Source organism: Gavialis gangeticus, unplaced genomic scaffold (genome assembly GCF_001723915.1).
Source record: "Gavialis gangeticus isolate Ggan-Ray unplaced genomic scaffold, GavGan_comp1, whole genome shotgun sequence".
In the NCBI taxonomy this organism is placed as follows: Eukaryota; Metazoa; Chordata; order Crocodylia; family Gavialidae; genus Gavialis; species Gavialis gangeticus.
This window is the reverse complement of record NW_017728994.1, coordinates 59,738,907-59,760,526: the sequence shown is the minus strand read 5'-3', so window position 1 is coordinate 59,760,526 and position 21,620 is coordinate 59,738,907. Positions and strand designations below refer to the sequence as shown.

At 42.6% G+C, this 21,620-nt stretch overlaps 1 protein-coding gene across 3 annotated transcripts in view; it reads left to right on the top strand.

The window, feature by feature from the left end:
• Positions 1-21,620, top strand: part of SHTN1 (shootin 1) — a 98,728-nt gene that overhangs the window by 22,044 nt on the left and 55,064 nt on the right. The window contains exons 1-6 of one of the 3 annotated variants that reach the window (XM_019502897.1): positions 34-215; positions 1,973-2,033; positions 7,083-7,177; positions 9,137-9,305; positions 15,470-15,567; positions 16,813-16,894. In XM_019502897.1, coding sequence (XP_019358442.1) covers positions 207-215; positions 1,973-2,033; positions 7,083-7,177; positions 9,137-9,305; positions 15,470-15,567; positions 16,813-16,894 — 514 coding nt within the window. In that variant the 5' untranslated portion in view covers positions 34-206. Of the gene's footprint in view, positions 1-33; positions 216-1,972; positions 2,034-7,082; positions 7,178-9,136; positions 9,306-15,469; positions 15,568-16,812; positions 16,895-21,620 lie in introns of those variants that run through there. The other 2 variants (XM_019502895.1, XM_019502896.1) reach the window with 2 other exon arrangements.

The window sequence follows — 21,620 nt, the reverse complement described above, 5'->3', positions numbered from 1 at the left end:
CAGTTGGCATGGAATTGCACCGAGTCCCCTTGCAGTGGAGCCACACTCTCCGATGACAGCAGCAAGAGCAGCAGCAGTTTTTTTAAAGCCCTTGCTGCTCTCCATTTCCCTGCCTCCTGCTTGCAGAGCCCACTTCTTCCTTCTGTGAAAACGCAGAGGGAGGGGACCGAAAGCGCCAGGACCCAAGGAACAGAGGCAGCGCCGTTATGCAGCAGGTTATTTTGTTCCCTGACTTCCCTTTCTTCCCCTCCTTAGCAGGGAAGCAGCACGGGGCTTGTTGCTTACTCCTCTCGCTGCCTAGCTGTGTCCCCTAGCCCCTAGTTTCTTGCCTGTCACTGCGGCCTCTTTCTCTCCCACTTCTTCCTTGTTTTGCTACCCCGAGCTGCAGCAGCAGGTGACTGGCCCCCTCCCCACTCGGCAGCTGCTCCTGCTCTTTTGATCCGTGTCAAGATAGGGGGGTCACTTACTCAGTGCAGTGCCTCTTTCTGCTTTCATTCGGATGGCCCTCAAAAGTGGCTTCCCCAGCTTCTCCTGTAAGAGGCTGCAGCTGAAACATCTTCCATCTCACCCCTTCTCCTAAGGAGCCAGATCTCTGTGTGGCCTGATCCAAAGTCCATTGGGGTTGATGGAAAGATTCCTGTTAACTTCAGGCCTTTTATCATTCATCAGTGCTCCTCTCCTGGTATCTAAAGGTGGAGACTTACCTAGGAAACAAAACAGGGAAGCAAAATTCCACCCCCCCCACCCCTTTAAAAAAAAAAGGAAGATTAAAAATCTGTTTAATTCACAGGCTCTGATGAAGCAAGCCCTCTGCTTATGATGGCTTATGCTATACATCCCTGATTTATTGGTCTGTAAAGGTGCAAATCTATACTGCCTTATTGTGAAGTGTAGTCAGCAGTATACTTATGCCGTAAAGGTGCCAGTCTTGTAGATCTTTTTCTGTTCCTAATTACTATGATTTTGTAAAGTTGCATGTGAGGAAGTATGTATGCATTTTGGATGTGTAAGTGACATTAGATGGAAAAATCTCATTGAGTCCCTTCTTATGGACTAGTCATTTTTCCACTTGAAGTCATATGTTTTCCATGTCTAAGTTGTCATTGACAGTATGTCCTATGAGCTGGGAATGATTTCTGTAATATAAGGTGGAGGAGGCTGTATAGGAGTTTTCTAAAGTTACAAATACAATGTCTGTGTTGTTCTCTCCATAAAGTGGGTGCCTTGGAGGTGGATGATGTTGTTTGAGCCCTCGCAGGCTAAGGAGGACCTAGAGTTAGGTCTGCTCCATTTCTGGGTGAAATGCCCTAGTATATGCTCCTTTTCCAGTCTTTGAAAAGGTAAAGGGGAGGTCCAGCTCTGTTCCTGGAAAGGGGAGAGAGGATGTCACGCATCCCTCTGCATAATGCTTCCTATCGCCTAGCTCTAGGTAGCTCCTTCAGTTTGTGGTTTCTTTGGATCTTTGGACCCTTCCCATACATTTTATATGGAGCCAAGGTGCTTAGCCCTGTATTTTTAATTCCATTCAGAGGTGAGGCATATAAAAATAAGGCATTGCAGCACCTAACCTGTAGGCTGCAAGTCTTTTGTTGGTTCTGGCCCCTAGATCCTATGATGATGGATATGGGAACCCAGGACTCTGCAAAATAAGATTACTTCATTGTATAGCTGATGCACCAAATATACGCTTTTATTACTGTAAAATATATATACTAGGATTTGCTAGTATCTCTTCAGAGACTAACTCCAAACTATGTCTGTTTGGCTTATGAACAATCTCAAGGACAGTAACAAAACTGTTTGAAGTTTGAACTCCAAGGCATTTTTCTCAGCTGTGCTGTGAAACACCCTTGCATATTAAATCCACTACCGTTCATCCCAATGGTTTTGTGTGTGTATAGTACTGATTATTTAATTACGGGACCATGTTCACGGGTTAATTTTAACTTCTGTTTTCTCTTTCCCTGTACAGTGTGATAAAGTCAAACAGGAGCGTGATGAAGCAGTCAAAAAACTAGAGGAGTTTCAGAAAAGTAAGTTGATGTTCAAATGAGAATATTAACACTTTAAGTACTAGTATGGCCTTTAGTATTGTGGGGCTATGTTGGGCTTTAGGTTCAGTGCCTGTTTTTCCTTCCTTGCCTTGTTGGAAAGGTCTGTCCCAGCTCCTGGCAAGTTGAATCCTGGCAGAGCAGTCCAGATAGGTGAAATCAGTTGAACTGTATTTAAGGTGTGAAAAGATGAAGGCATAGCAGGCTAAATTCTGTCCTGTGTCATTAGGAAAACCAAGCTAAGTTGTACTGAAATAATATCCACGTGAACCAAGTAGAATTTGGCCCAGTTGTTCAAAGGGAGGGAGTCAGATTGCTAAAAACAGAGACGGCATTTAAGGTTTGTAGTACAAGCTGATGCCTCTTGGCAATTTTAGAACAAGTTGTATTTTCTTTGCTGTGAAAAATGTCAATATCCAGTTTTACACTTTTACGGTAGCAGTTCATCGACATTGTATGGTGTCTAGAAGCACCAAAGCGTGTCTAATGGGAGAGGAAGTATCCTAGTCGAATAGCTTCGCAGAAGAGACGATTACAATGGGACAGGGCTCTGTTCTGTCTGGTTTGTGCTACTGCTACATGATAGAGCATTAGAAATATGAGTAGCAGTAATACAGGACGAGGAAACTGCACGCTGTATTTTTGTGCGACTAAGTTAATGGAGAATTTACACGCCTTTTGTTTTTTTTGCGATTGTTCATAAATGCAATTCTGGAAAATAGCAACCTTTCGGTTCTCAAATATGCTTATATAATCACTCCATGAGGCCAGCACATTCTTACATAAGTCTAATTCCTGTGGAAAAAAACGTAGCCTGTTTGTTTTTGTTATGATACTAGGAATACCAAAGTGTGGCAGAAAATGTCAAGTAGTTAAGGCTTTAAAATTCAAAGTAATATTTGATGTTGTAAAATTTTATAGGTTTCCTTTATCTTCCTTTCACATTTTTAAAGAACATACCTTGTAAACATAGTGATAAAATGCCAGGAATATTAGGATTTTAAGGCAATAATAGAGCCCATTATTTAAACGACAATATAAAAGGCAATTATATTGATGAAGAGCTACATCGGCTTTGTGTCTGTGAATAAACTTGGCCTGTACTCAGCTTCTATTTGTTCTCCTGGCATAAACACATATTGTGTGTGATTCCAGTTTAATGGGGCCCCGTTTGTATGCCAAGCAGCTGCATTTTAGGCCCTATTGCGTGATTTCATAGCTCTCTGAAAATTGGTTCTATTCAGCACAAGAGATAGAAGGTGGTAGTGGGGGGGAAAGCTTCAACACACAATCATTTCTTTTCAATTGGAGCCAGCAAGGTTGATGACAACATGACCATTGTGTTATAATGATAAGACCACTAAGGATCTGTACCTCTCATCAAGGCTTTCACACAACAGCAGATACAATTTAATTCACTGCTCTGTCAGCAGTGCTGATACCATTATGCCGTCTGTCTCCACAGTTATAATCACTGTCCTCTGAGAAATGCAGTTGAAATGATCTTGAGCAGTCAAAGAAACTCTCAATTAAGGCTGCCACTTCCAATGTGTCAGATTGTGTCTTATGCACTTGGTACAATTTTCACTTCCAATCCTGTTTATTTACAATGTCTACCAGTAATTACGCTTAACGTGTCATTTAGTGAGGGTGCCCCTGCCAAGGAGATTGTTGGGTGCTGCAGTACCATTGAGTGGGAGTTTCTCGCAGTCAATGCCATCAGCGGCTTTTAGTCCCTGATGGGATGCAGTAGTAATGTTGATAATGCAAGTATCGTGCTCATCAAGTCATAATTAGATGCCACTCAAATGTGCCACTTGTAATAACAGTGTTGATTCATGTTTTCTCGGTGACTGCAACTACTAATTAGTTAAGTGGTTTTTGGTTGGCCTGCATTTGCTGCAGATTATTATTACCCCTGAAAAAAAACGTCAAGGTTAGAGATGTTTCTGGCCACTTAGTGCTGCTTTATGAATTTTAATTTTGACATAATAAGAACTTTGGACAGACTTAGGAAGTAATATATTTTTGCATTTAATTTGGAGAGAATTTTTTTCCCCCGAGTTAATCATAATTGCAGGTTAATTAAGCTTAAATGAACCAAGAGTAATCCTTAGTTTGTATTATCTGAGCCCAGTCCTTGTTTTCTAACTTTAACTAGCTTTGCACTCAGGATTTTAGGTCCCATCTGTAAAATGGGAATAATCTTACTTTCTCTGAAACTCCTGTTTGAGATGCAATTTAATGATGCAGATGCATTCTCAATTTCTGAGTTCATGGGTTTGTTTGGGGTTTTTTTTACATACATATAATAGACACTTTCTTAAGCTTTTCTCTTTCAAATGTATTTAGTCAAATTCTCTGGTGCCACATAATAGTAGCCAAGGAGGGTTCGCATTAGCTTACAGTTCTGAAGACTTCACCAAAAGATAGACGCTGTGTACCAAGACTCAACAATGTTTTGCCAGTTTCCAGTGGATTTGGGATTTGGGGGGCCATAAACAGCAACATAATTTACAGCAACCTAAAGGATGCTCTGCCTTATACCTGAAGGTTAATCCTGCATATAGTGCTCCTTGCATCAGAGAACATTGAAGTAAACACCCTGTCACTATAAAAAATCCCTTCCCCAGCTTTCACAACATAGGACTTGTCCAGAGGCAGGATTTGGCATCCAATTATTGTGGACTTCAAAACTGCATTTTCTATAGTAGTATTATGTGCATTTGCAAAGCAATGCTCAGATTTTTTAGCAGCCACCATTTTTTCTAGACTACTAAACTAATCTCATTTGCTGTCCCTCAGGTTACGAACAGATGCTATGATTGTCCTGGGATAAATCATTTTATCCCAGGACAAAGTCCAGTTGTTCAGATATCCGTGCCCCTTCTCCCAAGATAAATCCAGAAAAGGTTCACAGGATAAGAAGTATTAGCAGTTTATCTCAGGACACCGCAAAGTACATTTGAGCAGTTTTCCCGAGATTGCACTGCTGAATCAATGACAGAAAAGTGGCTCTGTATTCAGGCATTCATTAAAGCCTGATCGGAAGAGCAATGTCTGTATGCGCCAATCCCAGGATACTTTTGTTCCAGGACAAACACGGCACAACTTCTTTAGGGGCAAATGAAACGTCTGTTCCCAGCCTCAGAGTAATAATTCTATAAGTCCTCAATTATTTTATTTCAGTTATAAAACTGCTTTATGAAGAATTGATTATTTATTTTTGGTCACATTTTTCAAACTTTTAGAGGAGGCAGTGAGAGAATCTTTCTTTTCTTTATGTCTGAAATTGTTAGGTTTCAAATCTGTTGTCTTGAAATAGATATAAAGGATTCTTTTCAGACTCGAGTCTGTCATCCTGGCTGATGTTGCAGAGTATTTTAGTCTGGGAGTAGTCCTATTTACACATGAATGGCCTCATTCTTCAGTTAGCTCCTGCAGAAAAGAAATCCAGTAGTGTGAAGCCAGTTGCAGAACTAGGCCTAAGGTAGGAGCTGGAATGAGTGAGAGTGAGATGTGGCCCTTAGAGCGAGAATGGTGCAGTGGTTAGAGTACTGCACCGGAAACATCGGGTTCAGGGACTGCTATGGCTCAGATGTTTTATTTGGCTTTGGGTAAATCACTTAAAGATTTTCAAGGGCAGTTAGGTGCCCAGTTGCAAAACCTGCTTTGTGAAAATCTTTTCCACCCCTTTAATCTACTTGTGTCTCAGTTCCCCTTCTGTAAAAATGGGAATAATTGCACTTCCTTATTTTTGTGGGGTGTCATAAAGCGAAATACAATTGGACATTGTGAAATGTTCAGGTTTTGTAATAACGAGCACAATATATGTGCCTAAGATTGGCAGGTTATTTCCAAGACGGAAGTACTACCACAGATAACTTCCCAGATATGTCATTACACTTGCTCATGTCTGATTCCAGTCTTAGTCCCACAAAGGCATGCCTGTGGCTCGAGGGGTCGGGGAGGTCCCTCTGCCTCTATCACTTTGTAGGACTGGGCATGCAGCTCGCAAAGTCTTTGCTTTCAGTCAGTACAGAGCCAGGCAGAAAGAACTCAACCATGAATAATTAAAACACAGAGATCTGTGTCGTTGCATTGCTCAGGTCAGCATTTTGTGACTTTTTTTTTGACCGGACAAACTTCAGGTTTGCACAGCAACAAGAACTAGGCATGCCTGTCTTGCAGATTTTAATGTTACAGTGTGCATTTAGTAGCAATGATATCTATAAAAATTGACCTTAAATGAGAGAGTCAAAAAGTGACTATAATCCCCATACAACATATCCAAAGTAGTCTTGATGTTGGAACTTGAATATTTCTCAGTTTCATGGCATTTGGGTCCACGTGAAATTTCAAACTTGTGCCATGCTGTGGTGTCTGCATGTGGACTGTGTGGTTAGAATTTGCTTCCTAACAGGAAGAAAACTTGATTAGTTGCTGGCTAAAAATCCTTTCACTCATGGGTTGGGTTTTTTTGTAGTTAAACCTTTTGCCTAATATAAAACAGGGAAAATATTCAGTCCACAGACTTTTATGAAAAGTGCAAAGTGTGTATGGAAACAGAGAGATACGGTGGAAATGTGTTTTACAAACTCAGGGGCAGACTGTAAAGGTCCCAATCCAGGACTGGGGCTCTTCTGGGACTGCTGCAGTACAAGTAAAAAATGATGATGTGCAGTCTGGGTGAAGGTTGTGATCAAAATGGTCCTTTCTGGCCTTTAAAGTCTGCCCATTTAGGACTTGCCTTTAGTCACCAGCAACCTCTCCAATTACAACAATGCCAGAATGGTTAATAGAAAGACCTTCTGAGCAACAATCCCGATACTCTCAATCTGTTTTCGTAACCTTTCCGGTGTATTCTTTTCATCTCGGCTTTCATGAGCTTGGAATGCTTATTCTCAAAAAAGCTGACTAAATGTAAGTATTCATAATCATGGGATGAGTGTGTCAAGTACAGAAAAAGGCTGACTAATTTTTAATCTCTGTAAGAACTAAATGTGTGTGGATTTTTTCCCTATCACTTAGTTTCTCACATGGTTATTGAGGAAGTAAATTGTATTCAGAACCATCTTGAAATTGAGAAGACATGTCGTGAAAGTGCGGAGGCTTTGGCTACTAAGGTGAGAAGAATGACTGCTTTTGAGCTTATTCTGATTTTTTTTTTTTATGTTGAAAGAATAAAATCAGGGGATAAATCACCTGGTAAGCATAATAGATTCCTGTTTGCCTTCTGTTGAAGTGTAAGTGGTAGTTTTGAGGGAGTTAAAAAATGTAATATGTGAACCTCTAAAATATAATTGCCATTTTTCCTTTTTTTTTTTTTTTTTTTTTTTTTTAAAGAAGTGTCTGTTCAATTATGTTTTTAGAACAGTAATTCATGCAGCGTAACTTTTTATCTATCTGGTTTTGTATGTGTTTGGGTTAAATGGAAAACAACTTTGAAACTATCCCACATGTGACATAAAAGAATAGTGAGCATTTCAGTGTCTGAATTAAATGAAAAAGTCACCCAAAGCATTACATTTCAGGTGATTGTTTATGAAAGCAAAACAAGGGCAGGCAAGAGGTGACCTCCAATGCTCAGTTGATTGCATCTAGTCTGATGAATTTAGCAAGTGTGTAATTTTCTATATTCCATCTCATCAGAAGTGCATTATTATTAAAGAATGTTTTTATCTCCGTGTTATATATTTTTGGTTGTGCAAAATGCATCTAAGCCACTTCATCAGAAAATGGATTACAGCAATTTCGAACCAAATTTCATTAGCAATGCTGGCTGTTTTGTTGTTTTTTCCCCCCTGCCCAAAGTACATCTTTGGATGTGGCAGAAATCACACCGACAAGAAATCTCTTTAATTTAGATGCATTAGCAATGTACTTTCCAGAGGTATTTACTTAATTGTTTGCATAATGACACGATATTAAAATTAATAAGATAGGCAATCAGCACATAACTAAGAAAATGAATTTATTTATGTAACTTCCCTCCCTTTCCATACTTTCTGTAATGTGCATAGAGACATACACAGGCAGCGAAAAGGGTAGTGCTGTCCCAGATTTACTGAATCTGACTTGCTTGTTAATACATGCTGGCTAAACTGCACAAGGTATTTTCTCACTTCCTCAGTTTCATTCTTTGGGAGAGGAACGTATTTGAAGGGGCTCTTTCCACAAGTAAATCTCCCCTTGTTATAGGGAGAGCTTGGCCTGGGTCGGTTGCCCAGTACAGTAACTGTAGGTCTTCCTTTCTAATCCAGGGAAGCAGTATATAGTCCGTTAGGATAGTGTAAGAGTGATGTTGTAGCTCCGATGGACCAGAAATTATGTGAGGGGCAAAGATGTCTTACAATGATAGCTATATAGTTGGTCCAGTAAAAGGTACCACCTTAAGAAACCCTTGCCTCTCACATGTAGTCTTTTAGGGCATTTGTTCAGGTTATACTGCATGCTCTTGATAGAAAATCCAGTGTTCATTGCTGTCAGAGCAGAGATTTTGCTGCAGAGGGGAAACCGTTGGGTGAAGGGAGGTGGGTACAAAAGCATCGTGGTTTTGACCCTTAATGTGTACTAGGTGATCTCTTTTTTTAATTCTTGCTATCTGAGAAATCATCAGTATCAAAATGATCAGAAGCTGATTCTCACATTGTTAGACTGTTGTGGTAAAGGATAGTAGTTGATAAAGTTTTAACAAAAAACAGTATTACAGTAAGCCTGATGATTTGATTTGATTTGATTTGTGCCTATATAGGATGTTCATTAACCAGAAGTACCAGATAGCTCGATTTCTACTCCAAAAAAAAAATGTTTTTAAGTGAACCAGAATGTCTGAGCCAAACTCTGTTAAAGGAGCAAGGGTGCAAACCTTATAGTTTAAGCTTGACAGTCATGTTAGGAGCAGTGTTTTAAAGTGATATTACTGTGTTTGTCTTGCTTTTTGCATGTTTTGATAGATTTTCTTTTAATGACGAAGAAGAAACAGTATGCTTTGATTCTTTCTTTTTATTTATTTATTTTTGGCTACCTTCTTACCTGAACCTCTCAACCTTAAATTATCACTGTGTGCATTTGTCCCTTTTCAGCTAAACAAAGAAAACAAGACCCTAAAAAGAATCAGCATGTTGTATATGGCCAAACTGGGGCCGGATATCATTACTGAAGAAATCAACATTGATGATGATGATCCGTCCACGGAAACGGAAGGCAGCTCTGGTTCGTGCAACTCGCTGCACTGCCAGCAGCAGATAAAAGGTGAGCTGTTCTGTGCAGCATGCTGCGTTGTGCAGGAGAATTGCCATCCTACCAGACATGTGGAAGGGAAAACAAGTCACAGCGCAAACAAGGAGTGGAGTCCTATGTTCGTATGAGAGAGCCGAGGGTTACTACCTTAACGAAGGCCTCAAAGAGCCATGGGGCTCTTCCGGCTGAAAAAGCGCAGGCTCAGGGGTGATCTGATGGCCACCTGTACGTTTATAAGGGGTGTTCACCAGGATCTGGGGGAATGTTTGTTCACCAGAGCGCCCCAAGGGATGACGAGGTCAAACAGTTATAAACTCCTGCAAGACCGTTTCAGGCTGGACATAAAGAAGAATTTCTTTACTGTCTGAGCCCCCAAGGTCTGGAATAGCCTGCCATTGGAGGTAGTTCAAGCACTTACTTTGAACACCTTCAAGAGAAACCTGGATGCTTTTCTTGCTGGGATCCTATGACCCCAGGTGACTTCCTACCCCTGGGGCAGGAGGCTGGACTTGATGATCTTTCAAGGTCCCTTCCAGTCCTAATGTCTATGAAATCTATTAAAAACAGGCATTTATTTCTTCTTGGGAGAGGGAGCAGTACAGGTGCTCTGCCTGCAGCTGCTTCTACTGGCTGGGATCCTGACTTGGGGAAGGTGTGAGGATGAGCAGCTGCTCCAGCCCCCTCCCAAACCAGTCCAGTCCAGTCGAGGACTGGGCCATAGGAGGCCTTTTTCTTGTGGGATAAACTTGATGAATATCTGCACACTAGTGGTTTCTATCAGGAGAGCAGTGGTTCTCCCAGTAGAAAACTAATGCCTGTACATGGCCTAAGGAAACTCTTATCTCAGTCTAGAAAAACAGTAAAATGTCAGTCATTTAACTGAAGGTAGAGATGCTCCCATAGAAAGGTTTAGGTGTTTTGGAAATAGAAGCAAGCCACATTGTACCTCTGCATATTTCCTGCCATGAAAACCTCCATGAGCTCTTCAGCTTTCTATGGGACACTACCAAAATAAACAAGTTAAAAAGGGACTTTTGCACTAGGGTAAGCTGCAAAGCTAAGGGAAGAAAAAGTATATTTATACCAAAGAGGCTGTACTTTATTAATAATGTTTCTGAGCTCTACCCCTTCCCCTTATGAATAAGTGCTTCCCCCCTAGCTTAATTCTGCAGCGAAGTCATCATAGCCCTGTTTATTATAGTGTTATATTGTCTAAGACAGTATCAGTAGAAGATAGGGATAGGTAAAATGGTTCTTTTTTTTTTTAAGGAGCCTTTCCTCTTTCCAATAATAGCTATAGCAGTAACAACAGGGGGTTAGTGGTCCTGAATTTTAAAGCTAGGGACATGCATTCAAAAAACCTGAGCATGAATTGATTCAGTCTTTGTAGGTTAGTCTAACCTGGCTAGGCTGAATCAGTTCGTAACTGCACAGACATCCCAGAAATGCAGGCACATGCCTGAAGTGGCTCAGGCTAGAAGCCGGGGGGGGGGGGGCACTAGAGCATCCCTCCCTTCCCATCTGAAGTGCTGAACTGTGGTGGGTGTGGCCAGGCTCCAGCAGGATGCTCTAATTAGGGAGGGGTTCCCCACCTCCTGACCAGCCCAGCAGGGAATTAATAACACACTGTTTAACACACCTAACTCAGTGTTTATCACCCCATTGAGAAGACAACAGAGGGACATTACCTGCTACCTGATGAATCTGCCTTTGTCCTGTCTGCCACGGGCCATAGCCAGTGTGTGGTCTGCTAGCTAATGCTGTGTGTCTATGTAAGGCAGAGGAAAAGGGGGGTCCCTGCTTAGCATGGAGTGGTGAGGGGATGAGGGGGAGCAGGAGGAAGCCAGGCAGATGCCTACAGTCTCTGCCTGAGCTGCAGCCAGGGAGCAGAGGGGAGGGGCCAGCTCTGCTGTAGAGCAGAGAGCCCCACCTAGCCCAGAGAGTATGCTGGGATGCTGGGGGAGTCTGGTTTAACTTAAACCAGCAAGGGGTCTGGGACAGACGTTGCATAAACTGGTTGGAGCCAAATCAGTTAAGTTTGATACTATATTCAACCAGGTTTATCTCAAACTGGTTTATGTGCACTGAACATCTGTTCTGTTACAGATTCAAACCAGTTTCTGATCACTTAAACCAATTTATGTGTAATGTCTGTCTCTAGCCTGTATCCAGCCTTAACAATTACTCTGAGTTTAAATTGTTGTGGCCACAGTTTAAAATCTATGCCAGGAAAAAGAGGGTGGGTGTAAAAATCAGACTGTCTGCTTTTAAAGCGCGGTACAAACAGTTATCAAATTAATCAGCATAACACCTCTGAGTATTAAGAAAGTATAATTGCCCCCATTCTAGCGATGAGAAAATGGAGTCAGTATTTGAGAGAGTGCTTTGCTCAACACTGGTTGTCACCTGAAGTTGAAACTCAGGCATGCCTGGTACTTTGCCACAGAGCAAGATGCCCTGGATCCAGCTGGAGATTGTGCAGAGAGGGAGAGGGGTCTGCTTGGAGATCAGAGAAGAGTCTCATTGGGTCCTGGGAAGGTGTGGAAGCTGAGGATAGATGGAAGAGAAGAAACCATATCACAGAAGGTTCAACTAAGCATGCACATATTGGGAGCTTGTCTCCTGTGGCTGTTGAAGAATTCATGAGAGAAGGAAATGTGATCTGTTTTACAGAAGCTAGTCCTGAGTTCTGCATGATGCTTTGCCCCTCGCTTGTGCAAGGTGCAACCTCCACAGGCCTCGGATGCCCCTTCTACAACCCTCCCCCCATTCACATGCGCAGACTTATTTATTTAATTATTTGGTTAACACTTTGTGATCCTGGAGTGGAGATTGCTGAGTATCTTAGTTGTAATATTTGCTGCAGTGGGAGAGGATCTACCATACCATTGCTTACAGGGAAGGTGGAATTTTTAAGCAGAACGATGATAATTAGCTCCTGAGGGCAACCTGCAAAAAATGGCCCCAGCCTCCAGCAAACTGCATGTCTAGGCACCTACAGGGAGAATTCAAAGGGGACACATCTTGGGATGCCTGCACGGATGAGAGTGTACACAAGTATCGGTAAAATTGGCCTTTAGTGTTTTGCTCAAGGTGAAAGCTCCTATGTGCATTTTTATATCTCCAAAGGGGCTCCTACTTGAGGCGTGCCCTTAGAAACTACTTTAATATCTCCACCATTAATTAGGTTGCTGTGTGTGGAGGACAGGTAGGGGCCTCTTAAGAGAGGCTTTTTTTTTGTCCTGGAGAATGTGTATAAGGTTTGAGATTCTTCATAGATGCCCTCATCTTATTCTTTTATTAAAGGAACACTACTAACACACTTTCATTCCCTGTTTCTAGTAATGTGTAGTATTACTATGACAGAAAGAGAGTTGAAGGGGGAGGGAGGGCTTTCAGCTCTCCTGAGAAATATGGATTTTCATTTCCACCTAGGAGAAATTTTACAGTCATTGCGCTCTTTTATGTCTGAGGAAGGGTGCGTGTGCCTGAAAGCTTGCAAATAAAGAATTTTTTTTGCAACTGTCTAGTTGGTCTAATAAAAGATGTCATCTCCCCAACAGTTCTGATTACTTGAGAGGGGGATGCTGCATGTCGTGGCGCCTTGTGCATAGCTGGTTTCAGGGTTTTCCGTGGAAGGAGAGTGAATGTGTGATTGTGAAGCCACAGTTGTTATTGGGGTGAGGATGGGAGTGGGGGGAGTCTGACACTTAGTACCTTCAACTGCATTTGACACTCAGGTTTTGTTTTTTTAACTGAGTAGATGTCACACTGATTGTATTTTTTTTAAGGCTAAGCACGGAGCTTCAAAAAACCTGAGGCAAAATCGATTTTTTTTTTCATATTTTTGATTGCGGTTTTTTCTAAGCTGAGTAGAATGAACTGATAACAAACTGAACTGATGTTCGGTGTTTGGATGGCCAAGACGAGCAGAAGCCTGCTCTGGCCCAGGCCACTGCACCCCCCCCCACCCCATGGCGAAGCTGCCTAAGGCTGCTGAACCCAGCTCAGAGGCAGCCCAGGCCTGTTGGCAGCTGGGGTCTGCAGGTTTGGGGGGAAAGCTCCCACTGGGGGTCTTCTCACCTGTTTCTAACTCAGACCTGGGCTGGGATCACCCTACCCCTGCCCTTTCCCCAGCTGTCTGCCTCTGAGAGGTAGGGGGGCAGGTTGCAGGGTTGGGGGTGCATCCCGCCTTCCCCCCAGCTGGGGTCTGCCAAGTGTGATGGGGGAAAGCACCCACTGGTGGGGGGCTTTTCACCTTCTCGCAGCTCAAGCCAGGCTGGGATTGCCCCAGCCCCACCCCCACCCCCTCCAGCTGTCTGGTCAGAGGCAGATGGCTGGGGAAGGAATGGGGCTAGGGCAATCCCAGCCCAGATCAAGCTGGGGGAGGGGGAGGGCAAGAAGCACCTCTGTGGGAGCTTTCCCCCCATGCACCAGGCAGACCTTGGTTGGGGGGGAGCAGTGCGTTCCCACACCCTGCCCCCTTGCCCTAGCCCTCAGAAGTGGATGGCTGGGCAAGGAGTGGGTAAAAAGTGGCTGGCTCAAGTTGCGGGGGGCAGAAAGCCCCCCAGTGAGTGCTTTCCCTTTGTGCTGGGCAGACCTTGCTGAGGGAGTGCGCTCTCACCGTGCTGGCGGAGCGAGGGAGAATGCACTCGCTCCCCCAGCCGGGGTTGGAGGGTGGGATGCCCCTACTGTGGAGCTTTTCCACCCCCCCAGGCAGGCAGCTGAGGATGGGGTGGGATTTCTGTCCCCAGCCCAAAATTAGAGAAAACTGAAACCAGCACAAGACGGAACAAAATGTGCACAACCGTGTTTAGGAGAGAAAGAACAACGTGTGGCAAATGTACACACCTACCCAGGTGCAGAAATTGCCTCTCACCTTTGCGTTGCACATATATACTAGTGGGCTGGACTTAGTCCTGGTCCTCGTAACATCAGCAACCAATTATCTGTTAATTTTATTCGGAAGCAGGTTTGTGCTGATAAGCCTCAATAGCCTGAAATAGTCTGACATCAGACATAAGTTTTCATTTGTTTGTCGTCTTTATGTGCTGAAATTTTCAGGGAGAGTAAAGTTGAGGACAGTATATGAACTAAGAAAAGTTTGAAAAACCCAACATTTCTAGAGACTTTAAACAATGTTATTCACTATTCTGAATATGCAATATCCAGTGTGTGTGTGTATGTGTATAAGTATAGGGGTGTGTGTATATATATGTGTGTGTGTGTGTGTGTATGTGTGTGTATATATATCCAGGATATCTAATGCCTGCAGTCTGCAGTTGCCCAGGAACAGTTTTGGAAGCAAATACTGGTGAATTCAAGAAACTTTAATGGGGATCAAAAAATGAAGGCAGGTGAGTGAGTGAGAGGGGTCAATAAAAACCGGTGCGTACTAATAATTCCCTATTTTTGCCTTTTTTTAGAAAACGCTAAGCAATTATGTTTACCTAAACTTTGATGTTCTTCCATTGTGTATGGAAACTGCTTTCCCATTTATAAGTAACTGGAATCAAATATATTTATTCCATTCTGAATTACTTTACTTCATATTTTGATGATTAAGAAACAAAAATTGAGGGGAAATTACTAGAATGAGCTCTTGTATTGGTAAAGGTTATATTGTGACTCAGTTCAAATAATGTCACCAGGGACATAAGTTGGTAGCTCTTCTGGGTTTTTTTTTCATTGAAATCTTCCAAAGCATTAATTGCCTGTTGTTTGTATATATCTGTTGTATGACCCAAAAGGAATTAAAGTGCTTTAATTTGTTTTAAAGGCAAACCATTAAAAGTGTTTTCCTGCTGCCATGGTTCTGGATCCTGGGGGATGTGAACAATTCCTGAGAAAGGGCTAAGAGCTCAGTATCTGGCAGGACTGGGCCCACAAGAGCCTTGCAGGAAATGAGTTCAGTAAAATGCGAATAAAGTAAAGACAAAAGGATTGGATGAGGGAGGTCACCTTGATAGAATAAATCTGAAACCGTAGCCGTGTAGTAGGTCTGCTATATGACACCTAACTACTGCATTCTCAATAATTTAGGAACCTTGACTACAATTGTTGTTTCGTCTGTGTAGCCAGTGTGTTTCACATTCGATTATATCCTTGTAGGATTGTGCTGCTGCTGTTGTTGTAAGTTAAGATGAAAAATATTTCTTTTCCTCCTGAAAATGTAGAGCTGCGAGATCAAATTATGTCTGGTCATGAAGAAAAGAAGACCTTAGCCATTGAGCTGGAAAACCTGAGATGCAAACTTGTAGAAGTAATTGAAGAAGTATGTATTGTAGCATGGAAGGCGAGACTGCATTAGCATGTTCCATACTACCTGTATCGTCTTGGTTAAAAACAGACAGTGGTGGAGTTAAGCACATACTTTGTAAACCAAAGGTTTGCCAACCTTTTCATGCTGTGAACCACTTAAGACCTGGGACCTGCTATCACAGGTAACTGTGTTGTAAGAGTCTGGTCCTTTCAGGGACCATAGTAAACCCTCTCCACTCCGGAGAGAAGTTGGTTCTCTTTGGATGCCCTGGAGAGGATTCATGTTTGTAGACTAATGCTTGAGAATTGTTGGTTTCGCCATCGGTGAAGCCAAATGGTGGTACTTCCCTGGGTATGCCCTAATTTGAACCATTTGGAGTTACCCACAATGATTATTAAGCAGGTAAAGTGGCTTTTTGAACCAGTGAAGTTTATTCCAGCTTGAAAAATGGGGTAAGCCAGGTACTGATGTAAATCCCAACTTCCTGTCTGTGCTCCACTTAACGTAGAGCATGACACAGCTGACAACTCTTAGACATTAAACAGAAACCAACCCCCTCCCCTGCTAACTGGCAGCCTAGCTCAGTCATTCGAGAGCATTAGCTAGCTGCCCTGGACTCTTCCAGGTTCAGACCTCAAAGATGTGTTTGTAGCCATAATTGATATGGGTCATAACGATGGGCAGTGGAATCCCCCAATGTCTCCCCCAAGAGAGAAAGAATAATGTGTGGCAAAAGCACATGAATACCTGGGTGTAGAAATATTTTACTCAAATAAACCATTTGGCTTCCTAGTAACACTGCATATCAATTTATACCAGGGGTTGGCAACCTTTGCTGCCTTAGGCCAGAGTTTGTGATCCACCGCTGCTGCAGGCTGCAGATTTCTGTCTCCTGGAGCACCCAAGACCCTTGCACTTACCCTTGTTGCCAGTTCCCGGCCCCTCTGCAACAAAGCTAAGTGTAGGCAGGAGGGAGGGCTGCAGAGTCGGCTCTGTGGAGGAGATGGGCAGCATGGAGCAGCTGCCTGCCATCCAATCCCCTGTACTGTGCTGGCCTGGACCTACCTTCTTTGCAGTCTGGATCCAGTCCATGGGTTTAGAACAATTTGATCTGAGCTGGGGCAGCATATAGAAGTGAGGTAAAGATCCCTTATGTCCCTATCAGAACACCACTATCGAAAGAACACGGTTCACGGTTGTTAAGATGCATTATAAATTTAATACCATCAGTGACTGTATCTGTTTGCATCTTTTCAGGTAAATAAAGTAAAGGAAGAAAAAGCTGTTCTGACATCAGAAGTCCATAAACAGCGGAAACTGTTGGAGAAATGTAACAGGGGTCAGTGTCCTCAATAATGCCTGCTTCCCAGGTTACTGTGTTATCTTCAATCTTCAGAGCTTTTGTTGATGTTGTTTTGTGATATATGCCTTCTGTTATAATAGCAGCTACAGGCTTTGAATGCTCATTAGGGCTAAACTGGTTACCAATACATAGTAAATGACAGTCCTTTATCTAGAAGCCTGAATCTTCAAATGGATAAGTCGGGTGAAGCCTGGAAAAAATCGGGATTTAGTGCTCCCATTGTCTAGGTGGACAACAATGACAGAGGTGGAAATTGAGCCTCCATCTTGTGAATCTTGGTCTAGTTTCTTAACCACAAGATCAGCCCTCCTCTTTACTTAGATGCTGTTAATAATTTCAAATACAGTAAAATCTGGTTTATTTATTCACCAAGGCTAATGATGACTAATCCATGAGTGACTAATAATCAGTAGTTTCAACTTCTCATGAGGTGTATTTTGTGTGCCATTTTTGAGACAGGGTAAAGAATGATTTTTGACATCATTTATAATGTAGAAAAGAACAATCTGAGTACAGATTGTAAGAAAAAGATCTGAGTACAAATTGAACACATCCTGGCTTGCTGTATTATCAAAATGGTCTGGTTATACAAATGAATGCTTAATGCACAATTTCTTATTACAAAAATGAAAGGACTATGAGGGAGTTAAATAATCCATCAAAGATTTTTGTTTGCCCCTTTCATGCACCTGTCTTCCTCAGCTTCTGCCTTTTCTTCCCCTTCAGTCTTCTCCAAATCATGTTTCCGCTATCATATGCTGCTAGCTCCCATGGGAAAACAGATCGGTCTTGCCACATTGCTCCAAAATCTTCAAACCGAGGCTGTTGCAGACTAAGCAGTGAGGTGCATTTCAAAGGTCAAGGTGCTCTTGTAAAATGTTGTGTTGGCCTCAGAAAGGAACAGTTAATTTGAGCCTGTCTACTGGCATGCTGACACCTCAAAAGACGCATGCTTTCTGAAAAGTAGCTGGGACTTCATACCACGTGGGGTGGGTTAAAATGTGGCTGCTTTGGAAGAAGTACGTCTCGTCAGCATTCAGAATTATCCTGGTGCCTTGCGCATTTTGCAGGAAATGGTTCCCCCCACTTTGCTTTTTTGCTCTTAAATGAATCCAGCTCAGCATTGAGTTTGGAGACATCAGCTCATGCTGTGGAGTCGTTCACGGGTTGTGCATTTTCCTGACCTTTGTAGGTAGCTCTGCTGTGTGAGCATTAGTCAATGTGAAAGCTCTAACGTAATTAGCAGAATAATAGTCCGAGTAGGCAGACTGTGCTGAAGAAACCTGTGTTAGTATGTGGTGGCCGGTAAAGTAGCTGCTTCTCGCACATTTTTGGCATATCTTCCTGTGCACAATCAAACAAGTAATCCCTCCACCCATATTCAAATGAGGTACTTACAGTATCCTATGGAGTGGTTGAATATCAGCAGAGGAATACCAGCATTGCAGCAACAGGCAGGCAGGGATCAAACTTGCCAATGTATTACAGATATTAATTTGAGTGCTGATGTATTGAGAGTGGAAATGTCCCGTCACTTGAAAAGTCTGTGCTTTTTCCAGAAGAATATATAGGCAGGTAAAAAATAATTTGATCATAGGCTGGCTTATCTACACACTGCATTTGAACGAGAAAAGCCCTGCTGAATATTGATAATGGTACCAGTTTTATAGCATGTTCTTCTGTTACAGAGTGCTAAAAAGGTAAGGTCAATAAATTATGGTGAAGGCTAATGAATTGCCTTAAACCTTAATCCACATCATAGTGACCCTTGCATGGTTTTGCTTTAACAACTGCTCGACTCATCTGCAAAGAGGCTGAGGCTGGTGCATGGAAGTCTGGAAACTAATCCTCGAACAGTATGAGCTGAAGTGCATTGAGAGTTCAGTGTATGCAAGCTGTTGTTAAGAGCGGTTCTTTAAGGGTCTATTGCTTTCATTTGCTATCCAAGATTCAGGTATGCGGGCAAAAGGTACAAGGAAGCCTGCTCTGCACCTGTCGCCTCTGTGCTAGTTTCATCTGCATAGGCACTATGACGTATGGAGGATGAATTGTATTGCTGTTAATTTCTGGAGTTTTCTGTGATCTCAGATATAAGGTGACCCTTTAAGAGTTATTGGTCTGTAGGAACCTTTGGAAAGACGCTGCCTTCTAAAGCATGCAGCCTTCAGAAGAACCCCTAATATGGATGAGATGTTTTAGACCGGGATCGGCAATATTTTTGGGCAGAGTGCCAAAAACACCCACAACCTTGACTTATAGGATGTTGGCGTGCCAGGGGCAGGTGATGGGGGAGCTACGAGGCAGCACAACCCCAGCCCCTTCCCCACCATCTGCCCCTAGGCAGCATGCATGGCAAGCAAAATGCCTTCATGTGCCACACTGGCGCATGTGCTGGGGGTTGCCTACCCCTGTTTTAGACCTATAGGGCTAGATTTTGCCTGGAACAATATGTGCATATTGGGAATAGACCCAATTTGTATCTCAGTGCTGGTTACCCATAAGCTGAGTCTGGGCTTGACAATGGATATAGATGCTGTACATTTGCTTATTCCCTTCTTGGAATAAGTGGATAGGAAGTGGGCAGATCCTTGACTTCACTCTATACACTGGCCAGGACAGTGTGCTAGGAACTTAGCTACTGATATAGGCCAGAAGCAGATTACCAACCTCGTGGTGTAACAGATGAACAGGGAGGAAACTTTGACTTCTGAGTCTCAGGAGGGATGTTTCCAGTTTGAAGCAGCTGCATGTTGCCTCCTTTTTAGCTGCTGTATCACTGAGACACACCAACTTGTCCTATCAAATGGAAATAGTAGTAATAGGATGACCTATACAGAAGTTATCCAGCAGCAAAGCCCAGTTTCTTGTTCCAGTTATTGTATTTCCTTAAACCTGTTAACTTCTCCTTATTGTTGTAGAGTCCAGGTGTGTAAAATCTAACCTACAAGGTGCACAACATTTTCCAATACATAGTGCATGGCACTGTTGTGGACTTCAGCGAGCATTTCCAAAGGGGTGACAAGCAACACACAGCAGCTTGGCTTGAGTGTTAGCAAGCCAAATGACATAGCTACTTGCTCCTGATTATTGTAGTTGTGATGGTGTATTAGAGAGGATGGAGATTGGAGATACTAAATTGGAATCCTAGAAAGAACACAGTATATTGCCCTAAAAGAGAACAAAAAAGTAAGAATTGGTAATTCTCAGGCATCCTTGGAACAACCCCTGTGATAATGAAGAAATTTTTGAAAGCTTACTCCAGCTACAAACCCTTAGTAGCAGTGCCCTAAATGTATTCCTTTATGGGTAGGCCTAATGGAAAAACAAGTGTAACCAAGAGAAGTTAGAGCAGCTTTCGGCATCGATGCCTCTACTGGATGTTTGGAGATGAACAGTTTTGAGACATAAGCTCAGAGCAGGCCTAGCCACTCACAGCTGCACAAGTAGTACAGATAAGGTGGATTTACCTTAACTATGCTTTGAGAATGCTGGCCTATAGGTTCCCAGAACAAACCCAGGTTTGCCAACCCCAAAGCAAAGGTAGTTAAACTTTGACCCATTGTGGCACTTATATAATGAGTGAAACAGCAGCCTATAGAGCAGGTTAAGGGAACTGGCCCAGGATAGGATTGGCTGGCAAAGACTGACCTCTGCCTCTTACACCCCATAGTGTAAAAAATGGATTGGAGTCCAAGCCCTGCCTTGGTTGGCCAGGTGATCTTAGTATCACACAGTATTGCATGCTATCCTCTCTGTAAGCTGAAGACCAGTTTTTTTCTCTTGGAAGAGTGTTTAAAGATGACTTAATGCTCTTCCATAAACTGATAAAAGTACTATATTGTCGGTGCTAATTATTATTTTACTTTTTTTTACCCTTGCTTCAGTTGAACACAAAACCACTTCTAGTGGTCAGGGATCCTGTCCTCTTGCATGTCTGTACAGCACTCAGCATACTAGGGCTCTTGTTCAGGTGACAAATAATTTAAAAAATTCTTGAGGTTTTTTTTGTTTTTTCTGTTTTTAACCTTTCATGCATTAATATTTCCAACCAACAGTATTGCAAGACTGGAGTGCAGGGGGAAAAAGCCAGGAGCTCCAAAGCAGCCAGCTTCCACTAGCTTAATAAAAACTGAGGAAAAGATTTCTGCCACTGGCTTTTATGGTTTGATTTTAACTTGGATATTACAATAATGGGTGCCAGGATAAAACCTGGATTGATGGGCAGAGATGCTTAGAGGAACAGCATTTATGATGTGCAGGAGGGTCTTAATCCATCAATAAGACATGCTGGAAATATGGAAGGAAGTGTCACTTCCCAAAATTCAGAATGAAAGCAACCAACCTTGCACCAAATATTGCCAGTGTTCATGATATCAGTAGTAGCAGTAATGTCCCATCTTTATTAAATAAGTAGTATCCCAAAGTACTTTCCAAACATTGTGAAGTATGGGATGTAAATGTGTGCATGGTGTGGAGGTGTACTAGGACTGTGTGAAGCTTTGGTAGCTGATTCGATTCGGAGGAGATTCGGCCTGATTTGGGGACCAAATCTCCGAATCCAAATTGAATCAGGAGACCAATTAAAAGCTCCGAATTGATTTGAAGTATCCAAATCAATTCGGAAAAGATTCAGTGATTCAGCCATAGACCAAACAGGCAGGTGACACAGCTGCCTCCAGCTGGTAAGTCTGTTGGGGTTGGG